The sequence below is a fragment of the Danio rerio genome, chromosome 2 (genome assembly GCF_049306965.1).
Source record: "Danio rerio strain Tuebingen ecotype United States chromosome 2, GRCz12tu, whole genome shotgun sequence".
In the NCBI taxonomy this organism is placed as follows: Eukaryota; Metazoa; Chordata; class Actinopteri; order Cypriniformes; family Danionidae; genus Danio; species Danio rerio.
The window spans coordinates 10,472,037-10,482,748 of record NC_133177.1 but is presented as its reverse complement, the minus strand read 5'-3'; the positions used below and the strand labels follow the sequence as shown (position 1 = coordinate 10,482,748).

The 10,712-nt window shown below is 36.0% G+C and overlaps 1 protein-coding gene across 2 annotated transcripts; it reads right to left on the bottom strand.

Annotated features, from left to right (window-relative positions):
- Nucleotides 1–298: 298 nt before the first annotated feature.
- insl5b (insulin-like 5b) lies at nt 299–6,490 on the bottom strand. Of its 2 annotated transcripts, XM_068222494.2 has the most exons (3): nt 5,574–6,490; nt 1,862–2,029; nt 299–935 (listed from the first exon to the last, which is right to left on the bottom strand). In XM_068222494.2, the coding sequence occupies exons 1-3, from the start codon at nt 5,602–5,604 to the stop codon at nt 799–801; spliced, it is 336 nt and encodes a 111-aa protein (XP_068078595.1). In that variant the 5' UTR covers nt 5,605–6,490; the 3' UTR covers nt 299–798. The 2 variants fall into 2 exon arrangements, with proteins under 2 accessions (XP_068078595.1, NP_001122028.1); NM_001128556.1 differs by lacking the exon at nt 5,574–6,490 and having other exon boundaries at nt 776–935; nt 1,862–2,075.
- Between the last annotated feature and the right edge of the window lie 4,222 nt (nt 6,491–10,712).

Sequence of the window (10,712 nt, the reverse complement as noted above, 5' to 3'; positions counted from 1 at the left end):
TTCCGCTGTGGTGACACCGGAATAATAAAGGGACTAAGCCGAAAAAAAAATTAATAAATGAATGAATGACAAACATGTTTATGCATTACAAAATGAATTTGGTTCAATGGAGGTAGTTGTGTGTGTAACACACTTTTTAGGTTCATAATATGGAACCGTCTAACAAAACATGACATCCTTTTTTTAAGAGATTAAGTTTTAGTAGCAATCATTTTAAATACCTTCGAAAATGTATTTCGTACTTCTAACTACAAAACTACTTTCCAACAAAGTGTGGCTCAATAAATCATGTTCATGTTGATTTTATTCAAAATGCTTTTATTATCATTTTTTTCCAGCTGGTATCTCTTGATATTGGATATGGAAATACAATAATGTGTGCTAATCAATAGATTATACAACATCATCTAAAATATAACATTCATTAATCGAATACACAAAAAATGTGTCATGCTATTAAAATGTTTTTGAACACGTTTTATAGTACATAAATACACACACACTTCTGTTTCAGTAAGATCAGCTATGTGAGTGTGTGTTTTTATTATTGTTGTTATTTTATTATTAATTATTTATTTAAAATGAAGAAAAATATATTAATCTCTAGTTAGGAACGATTAACTTTAAATGTTTGCCCAATTAAGAATAACTAATTTATTTTCATGGAAACGACGTTTGAACATTTCTCAGAAGTTACATCTGAAATCTGCATCAACATTCTATATAACTAAAGTCCTCAGAAAAAATTAATAATAATTTAACTGCAATTTTGAACAAAGTGCTGGAGTCCTGTGCTTCTCAGCACATGCGAACTAGATCGCTTTTTCTACAGCCCACTTTACAGCAGGTGGAAGGCAGCGTTTCGTACACCTCTCTTCTTTCTCGGTCCATTTCTGCAGAGGTTAGTGACTCCACATCAGCCTCGATTTCATAACCTGCATAAAATCGTGCACATTATAGAAATACCGTTCATGCTGAATTTTTAATAGACATTACAATTTCAGAATGACAGTACATTATGTACAGTAGATGGCAGCATAGCCTTCTATACTGCAGTGAAAGAGATAGAAAGAGCGATATTTCGTATTGTTTCATTACATGTGTTTATTTAAATGCATTTTATTTTTACACACAGCATATTTTATTTTAGTTGTAAATAATTTAAGTAAAAAAAGTCCTGGAAGTTTATTTTTTCCCCCAATTTCTGTTTAACGCAGAGATTTTTTTCAGCACATTTCTAAACATAATAGTTTTAATAACTCATTTCTAATAGCTAATTTATTCTTCAACTTTGCCATGATGACAGTAAATAATATTTGACTAGATATTTTTCAAGACACTTCTATACAGCTTAAAGTGACATTTAAAAACTTAAATAGGTTAATTAGGTTAACTAGGCAGGTTAGGGTAATTAGGCAAGTTGTTGTATAACAGTGATTTGTTCTGTAGACTTTTGAAAAAAAGCTTAAAGGGGCTAATAATTTTGTCCTTAAAATGGTGTTTTTAAAAAAATGAAAAACTGCCTTTATTATAGCCAAAATAAAACAAATAAGACTTTCTGCAGAAGAAAAAATATTATCAGACATACAACTTTTAATTATTTTAGTCTATTAAGAAAAAAAAAGTTGAACTGATATTATATTATATTATATTATATTATATTATATTATATTATATTATACAACTTCCGTATTTATTATAAATAACTAGTTGTCATTAATAGCTTGAATTAATGGTTTGAGTTTGTTTTTCTACCAAAAATATAATAGTAGGACTTTGCATGAATAGCAGTGCTCTGATCTCATTTACAATGGGTTGATAATGATGATGATAGATAATCAAAGACAAAATGTATACTGACCATTTACGGGGTCTTCAGTTTGGACCCGCCTCCATCTGGAGCCCCCACACGTGTAGACGACGGCCCGAAAAAACTCACGGCCACAGAGTCGGAGACCTTTCTGTGCCTGAGCCGAATCTGCACATGCAGCAAACACCAACAGCACTGCTAGCAGCATCACCTTCATGACTGGAAAGAGTAAGAAAAGTCTACTGCCCAAACCTTTTGTAAGCTTGTGTTTTCTGACCTCAGAATGTCTTCATTTATATACTACACAAACTGTGATTTATGTGTTATTGACGCACTTCTTTTCTGTGACCTTTTAAATGAGGCAAAATGACCCACAATGCAGAGACTTCCATTTGACAAAATGGGTTTGTTGGTTTTAAATAAACAGATGATGCGCAAATGGTGTATCAAAATACAGCTAATTTAACAAAGTGGCGTGAGGTTTTTGTTTTATTTGCTTCAGCAAAGTGCTCTTTAATGACATTTTAGAGATTCGTGCCCATCAAAGTAAATATGGTAAATATGAGCATGTGTCATAGCAGCATTATGGTGTGACACCAGGATAATGACAGCACTTACTTCCTCCCAAACCTTGTTAATTTGACCTAAAAGGCTAAGCGCCATAATGAACCGTTTATTTCTGTCTGGCAAACACTTTGTTGCCAAGTGTTTCCACACAACATCACTGTTTACAGGACGAAATGTCATACTGTAGTATTTGGGTGTAGGCTTTCACATTTCAGATTTAATTGCAGTCATTCCTAAAGGAAACCTCTCCATGAGTCATCATGAGATTCAGCTTCAACTAATCCTTTTGTGTCATCTTTTTTTATGTAACGTCTCAACCTATTGACTGCTCTTCAACAAGGAGAACTCAATGCAGCGTTTGCTACAAAGATGAAGACGCTTTATAAAGCTGTTTTAGCTGAACAAGTCTATTTGTGAATGGGTGTCTGTAATATTTTCTCCCTGTTGTGTTTCTAAAGCTGTTTTTTTACTTTGACTCTGGTAGATGTTAAAGAGCCCCTATTATACATGAAATAGGGTCATATTTTTGGTTGTAGCGGTCTCCAACAACAGTCTAATACATATGCAAGGTGAAAAACCACTTTTATGGTATTATAATTTGCATTTATTTTTATCCCAGCGACTCCCATATGAATTGTTCAGTGGTTAATTTGATCCCAAACCCCTGCTTAACGCGAAGCTAATCTGCGCTGATTGGACCGATGACAGCCTGCTGCGATTGATCGACACTGACAGCCTTCCGAGCGAGACGTTGGCCGTTTCTCAATTCCAAGAACGCAGAGAACAGACTTGCGTTCTTGTGGAGACCGGTCTTGCCAGGTGTCCTCGGAAGAACGAACTCAGGAGACCGCGAGGGCAGAGAACGCGTCCTTCGAGAAATGGGATGCTGCGTTCTTCCTGATGGTCACATGACCTTCACACGTTTTAAATGGAAATTATTTAAACATTACAGCACTCATTTATTGTTGTCCCCCTTTTCAAAATATATACCTTGCATAAAAACATTATAAATATACTCTGCACAATATAAATAAAACAAATTTTAATATGATTTTCAGCAAACAAACACCCTTAATGTGTTTATTCCTTTATTAAGATATTCATGTTAATGTTTATTTTCACCGTTTCATTTAGGGAAACTCCTGAGGTAAATAAGTGATATCTCTGAGCTTTAATAATAAATCTATATAAAATGCAGCGCTTCCCACCTCCAGTCGCAATGACTTCTGGGACTTCCAGAGCGAGTTCGGTGCTCAAGTCTGCATCAGTGCGTCCTCGATATCAAGATCACATCCGGGTAGTTTCACGCGTCCTCCGTACTTGTGGTCTTGAGTATTGGAACTGAACTTAGGCAGCTGATGATGACGTTGCACGAGAACACGAGGACGCAAGACCACTGAAGAACGCATATTGAGAAACAGCCAGTGTGAAATGCCCAGCAGCTAATCAACAATACAGTGCATACACGCTTCATAGTGTAAGGCACAGGTGTCAAGCTCAGTTCCAAAAGGGCCGCAGCTCTGCACAGTTTAGTTCCAACCCTAATTAAACACACCTGATCAAACTAATTGAGTCCTTCAGGCTTGTTTGAAACCTACAGGTAAGTGTGTTGGAGCAGGGTTGGAACTAAACTGTGCAGGGCTTCGGCCCTCCAGGAATTGAGTTTGACGCCCCTGGTGTAAGGCGTGGATTTTGACTGCCAGTGGGTGAATGTAAATACAGACAATGGACTTGAAAATACATACGACTAACTATTTTATTGAGCAAAAACTCCAAGAACTGGGGAGGAGATCGACACGAGTCTCCTAGCCCGTCACCAGTGGTGGAAAGAGTACTGAAAAATCATACTCAAGTAAAAGCACCATTACTTGCCTAAAAATGTAGTGCGAGTAGAGTAAAAGTATCTGTTGTAAATATTACTCAAAGTATGAGTAAAAAGTAGCCCTTTCAAAAGTACTCAAGAGTAGTGAGTAGTGAGTTTCACACTGTACAAAGCTGATGTGTTTACATGTAATCTGTGGATGTGTGTAAACGTAACATTCTGTAGTGCATTTAGTTATTGCCCAGCAGGCACATAACGTCATAAGATGTTAATATTAGGTTAGGTTTAGCCTGTGATGTCAAGTGACCAAAATTGAATGTCTAGCCAGCATCTAAGGAGAGTTATTTTGATGTCCAATAATGACGGCAAATGACTTTGATATACGGTCAATTTTGGGTTGTTAGAAAGTGAACAAAATCCAAGGTTGAGCTGTAATATCTCATTCCCGCGTGCTGGGTTGTGGAGTCAATTGTCTCAATTTCGGCTCATGTTTGAATTGTCAAAGACATCAAAATATTTGTTATATCACAAATCTTACAGAGACAACATCTTAAAGCAACATCATATTGATGTCAAATACTGACATTTATTCATCAGGTATGACAACCAATATCCATCGTCTGATAGACATCATAATGGTAACGTTCACACCATGTCAAGCTGTTACATCATTAGACGTTGATATTTGCTTGATTTTAGGTTGGACATTGATGTTGGCCTGACGTTGAGTTCTGCAGTCAACATTTGAGTTCTGTTTAATTTCCAAACAAAATGCAATCTTCTTGGACACTTTTAATGCTTCCAAATAGTTTTCTGCAATTAAAAATTGTCCATGTTTTGAGGTAGTTCAGTATGATGCGATTTACCTTCTATGTGTGATTTGACTGGACAGGAATCAAAAGACAACTCAGCTAATCCCCATAGATAAGAAAAAAAGTAGTGACTGCAGGTTGAAGAAAAGTAATGGAGTAAAAGCACTAAAAATGTACTCAAGGGAAAGTAAAAGTGCACATTTTTAAAACTACTTAGAAAATTACAATTTCTAAAAAAAAAATTACTCAATACAGTAATTTGTGTATTTGTAATTAGTTACTTTAAACCACTGCCCATCACACTCTAACTGCTCTTGTTTCAAATACAAACTGAACTTGCTGAACTATTTTAAAACTTGAGCGTTGCATGTGTGTAGGAACAGCTGACTATCCGTAAACAAAGTGGCACTCTTCCCGTTTTCAACATGGCTTTACATGTGATATGAGAATATAAAGAGTTAACCTGATACAGTACACACAGTTACAAGTAACAAAACACAACTAAATATATTATTTGCAAGCTATAGTAAACGAGGCAACAATTTTATTCACACGTACTTACACTTGTGAAATGGAGTAAGAAACTGATCCATGATGCACTGATTCTGACATAGTCCTTTAGATCAGTATTCTTTTCCGATCCTTCCTTTAAACAACAGCCGATGAATTCTCCATTGTAAGCATAGTTTCCAGAAGCACTGCACAAGGCTGGGCTATAATGCTGAGGTATTCTTGCAAAAATAAACCTCAACCACTGACTCTTCACAGTTTCATCTTTGGGTAGAGACTTTTAATAATATCCAGCTGAGCACAGCATGAGTTCATTCAACCGGTGTGTGTATGTGTCTAAGACTTTTGTCTGTGGTAGCGGGCTGTGTAGGTTTCGATCTCCTGGGTTAGCACGCAACTACTGGGCAGGGCTTGTGTTTCGTAGCCACGTCACCATGAAACACTTAATGACTCGTTATCAAGACGACTCATTTGAAGCACTATGAGTCGACTCTTTTATAGATGAATCAACAGTTTTAAACACTGTACACTTGCAGATTTAAGCCTTAGCTGGATACTTCACTTGTCTTAGAGCATACCTGTCAACCCTCCCGTTTTTCCCGGGATTCTCCTGTATTTTACAGTTCTATCCTGCTATCATCCCGTGAAGGTATTTTCCTGTATTTCTCCCGTATTTTTAGTGTTTCTCTGAAGGGTGGCAAGAAACATTAAAGAGCCCCGCCTCCCTATACGCAACCCATACCGCCGAACCACCAGAGGCCGCCCTGTGCCCTTAAATATGAGTCTATTCTCTGTTTTCGCTTTGTTTAGGCACGAAAACCCTTTGAAATAAAAATAAAAAAACAGCGTGATTCCCTTTCCTTTTCATTATAGGTGCCGTCACCCCTCCTATGCAATCCTCAAAACAGTCATATATCTTTACGTGTCTGTCAGCTGACGCGCTCCATAGTGCTAAATACACGCTTTTTCCCAGATTTCTGGACACACGATTTGGCTTTTGGGTGCGTGTTTAAACAGACATATACACATAACTAATAATAATAATATCTAAAGATGTCGATCTTGGTGTTTTTTTTTTTTTTCAAACACAGCTAATTTCGTCTTAAATGAGCATAAAAAGTTAGGAAAACAGTCGAATGCCTTCATTATATTGTGTGCATTTTCAAAGTGACACCTCTGTTACTGAATGTAATCAAACAAAAAAATCTTAATAAATAAGAAATTTATTCTTTGCTCTTTAATCAGAATGTGTAAGTTATACAGTAAAGAAACGCCTAATGAGATTTGATAGCTTGATTTTGTTTCATTATAACAGCTATTCTTTTGAATAAGCTGAACTGTTTGCTAATGTATTTGCTGCTAATGTTTATATCTATTGTTTCTTTTGTAAATAATAATAATAATAAAACCTATTACTGACCATTAAACTGTTTATTTACAATGAAACAGCTCCAAGTGAACAAATTTAGTAATTTGGTGATTTTTTTAACGGAGGAGGGGGGACCCCTTATTATGGTGGGCAAATCCCTTATTTTCACATCCCAATGTTGACAGGTATGACTTAGAGCTGTGTTCACACTACATGGAAGGTCATTTTCGAAAACCCATAATATGGGCTCTTTAAAGTAAAAGCATTACGTCCATGTTTTCCCCGATAAGTCTTTTGCTTTTTATTTACTTTTAAAACAAAGTTAGAGCTTCCTCTGGAAAAAGTCTGAAACCAGATGAGCACCTGAAGGCATGCCGTAGGCCAGACTACTTAGTCAACAGGGTGTGAGCATGGGAGCTTTTACATATCACGGTAAATAGAACAGGGGAACAACTTTGTTATCATAGCACACAATGACAACAGTGTTATCATTCTATGATGGTTCCTGGAGTCTACAATCACAAGTGATAGATATAAAATATCAAAATTGTGTGCTTTCAATGAAATAGCATTTGCATTGGTTTCAGGCATTTTAACACTTAGATTTCAAAACAAAAAAAACTGCATTGTAAAATGCTGATGCCGATGAAAGATGCATACTATACGCATACATAGGAAATGTGTGTAATTCACAACTGATGCGCATTGTTTAGGTAACTGGAATGTTCACTATTTTCATCTCTGTGGAACAGCCACCTACTGTTGTGTAGATTAGGAGACGTTGATCAACTGACATGTTGTAAAGCCACCAACTCTAATCTCTATTGCAATGCATGTTTGGGCTTGCGGCGTGTCATGTCATAAACCAGTCATGTCACCATGGAAACATGTTGCAATCTAAATAACTTTAAGGGGGAAGGAGATTCAGCTAAAGGGTCCTATCATACACCCGGCACAATTTGACGCAAGGCGTGAAGCAATTGTTGTTTGCTAGTTTCAGCTCATAGCAAGAGTCGTTTTGATGTTTTGCGCCATGCTGTTTAAATAGCAAATTCATTTGCGCTCATATGTGCGCCGATAGGCGTTCTGGTCTAAAAAGGGAGGCGTGTTGAGGCGCATTGCTGTTGCGTTGCTATTTTGAGAAACTATAATAGATTTTTCAATAGACCAGAACAAAGCCGGTCTATTGTCCAGCGCAGAGCACGTTAGTTGTGCGTCTCACTTACACACTGCTTAATACACACAAGATGTAGAGCAAAACGCAAATATCTTTACATTTGAAAAAGAATAAAAATATTCAGGATACATATAGGATATAATAAGGATATATATAGGATATAAATATAAAGGATTAAAATATTACAAAACATATTATTTTCTATCCTACATAAATATAAAAACCATACTTTCATGTCTTCTTCATCTCAGGGGCTTTTTCAGTTTATTCATAACAATTTGCTTTTGTATAATGTTATTATTATTAGCTGTATTATTTATTATATCCATATTTATATTTGTTTTAATAAAAACAAGCTTAGATTTGCCCACCTGTCAGGTTTCAGACCATATGGGGCACAGCATGTGTATTTGGATACAACTCAGTTTTTTGACGACACTTCGCTATCATTGTTCATTTATTCGTTTGCTGGAAATTAGAACTGAATTTAGAAATAGTTTTGAAAAAAAATCTTTGCGCTTAACAAACGAAATTAATTATTTATTGGCTAATTGATGTCTGTGCGCACTAGGTTTTCCTATCCACGAGTGCGAAATCAAAAGAAGATAATGAGGAGGCATATCTCTCATTCTCGCGCCGCAGATGCTCTGTTTAACTGTTTTCTTGCTAGTGAAACACTCAGTTTTTCCTCTTACAAAGCTGTTATGTAAATAGCAAATGCACCATGGCGCAACGTAACTGGCTCTTGAAGGGAATAGGAGATCAGACTCGGATTGGTTTATTCTCAAAACACACCTATAACTCATTAGGAAAATAAGCTCAACCTTTTTAGACCATGCGCCACGGCGCAAAGTGGATTTTTCCGTCCTTATATTAGCAAAAGTGAATTCTGACACGCCCTGAATGCGTTTGCGCCCTGCATTTTGCACTTTGCGCATGGACCATCAAAATAGACCCCGAAGTGTTTAAGTGTACATATGAAAGGGTTAAATGAACTATGACTAAAAACATCAGCTTTCTCTCGCATCTAAAAACACACTTTTCTTGGACACATAAAGACTTTGCCAGAACACTACCAGTAAATTGGCGAAAAGAGATCATGTTTGAACAGGCTTTTAACAAAATACGGGAAAAGTTGTACCCACAATGTTTTGGAATGAGAAGTTGTAAAATGACGAATAAATTGCTGGAATTCTGCTCTGTGTGAAGGAAGGGAAGGGAAATGACCATTATGATGAGTACAAACAAGTTCAGAACACACTGACAGTCTTCTATTCCGGGCATCATAACATTCTGATGCCAATGACACATCTACGCCATGTTGTTTATAAAAATCAAAGTCTTGCTGCTGCTGCTTGTTAATCAGACACTACTCCTATGTTCATTTTTAGTGCCAAGTTTGGAAAAATGATTGATAAAATGCTAAAACTACAGCTTCTTTATAATTCAGTCTACTTTGTGTCATTGGCAGTTGGCTATTTCATGTAAGTCATTAAGCACGCACTCTTGTCCCTCTTTCTATTTGATTTTCATAATGTTTTTTTAGCCTGTTCGATTATTTATTTAAGTATTTCATTCTTATTGCTTCTAGTCAGAAGAAGAAGAATTGTTCTTTTGTGTTTAACAGAAAAAAAAATCTTAAAAGTTTAAAACTACATTTGAAAGAATAAATCGTCATCTTGGATTTATAAGTTTCTATCTGCTTTCTGAATGATTTTGAGATGTTAAGCTTCAAAGTTTTTGCATTACATGACAAACAGTATGTGTGTAACATTTGTTTTTTTTTTTTTGTTTTTATAAAAAGTCTTAAAATGTAAGCAGCTTATAAAAAGCATCCCAGAATGTAAATAAGTTATCATTTTATAAGAATATGTCAATAACTAAATGTTGACAAAAATGTCAGAAAGAACTTTATAATTCTAGGGTGACGAAATCTATATCTAATTTTTGTTTTTCATTTTTGGGTGAACAATCCCTTTAAAAGCAAAATGTCTGTTGGCTTCTGCGATGTCGCAAGAGGAATTAACCAGAACTCGCCGTTTAAAAGAGGTTGATGTAGGAATGAGGGTGGAAACAGAAGCTCACACGATCCAATAATTAAAATTCCATCTCTACAGGTTTTGCATATAGAGAACTGTGTGACCTAGTTTTTTTGTTCCAATCTAAACCTTCAATCAAGTTATTATCACTATATCTATATATAATATAATTATTATTGTTATGTTATTATTCGCGAATTATCAACAGGACAAAATAATAATGCACTGAAATGGCTGAAGAGTCGGTCGAATGAAACGAATCAGAATCGTTGGATGTTTGTTTGTCCACCAGAGGGCGCATTAAAAAAAGTCCCTCTTTTAAGTTGAGTTCGTTTTGGACCATCAAACTACATTCCTAGAAAGCCATACACTCCTCACTCAACTGACACTCTGGGCAGATACCTTTGTACATAAGGTGGGGTTTACTGTAAAGTTCGCCCTCTGAAAATACCTTGTGTAACCTGTTATGACTTGCCTCGCCCATTTGAACTTGTATAGTAATGCCTGAGGTGAGGGATCCAGTTTTGCATGTTCTTAAAAACATTTTCCAGAATGCAATAGTATTTGCTTTGTACAAGACATTATACACAATAGAACTGGCTTCAA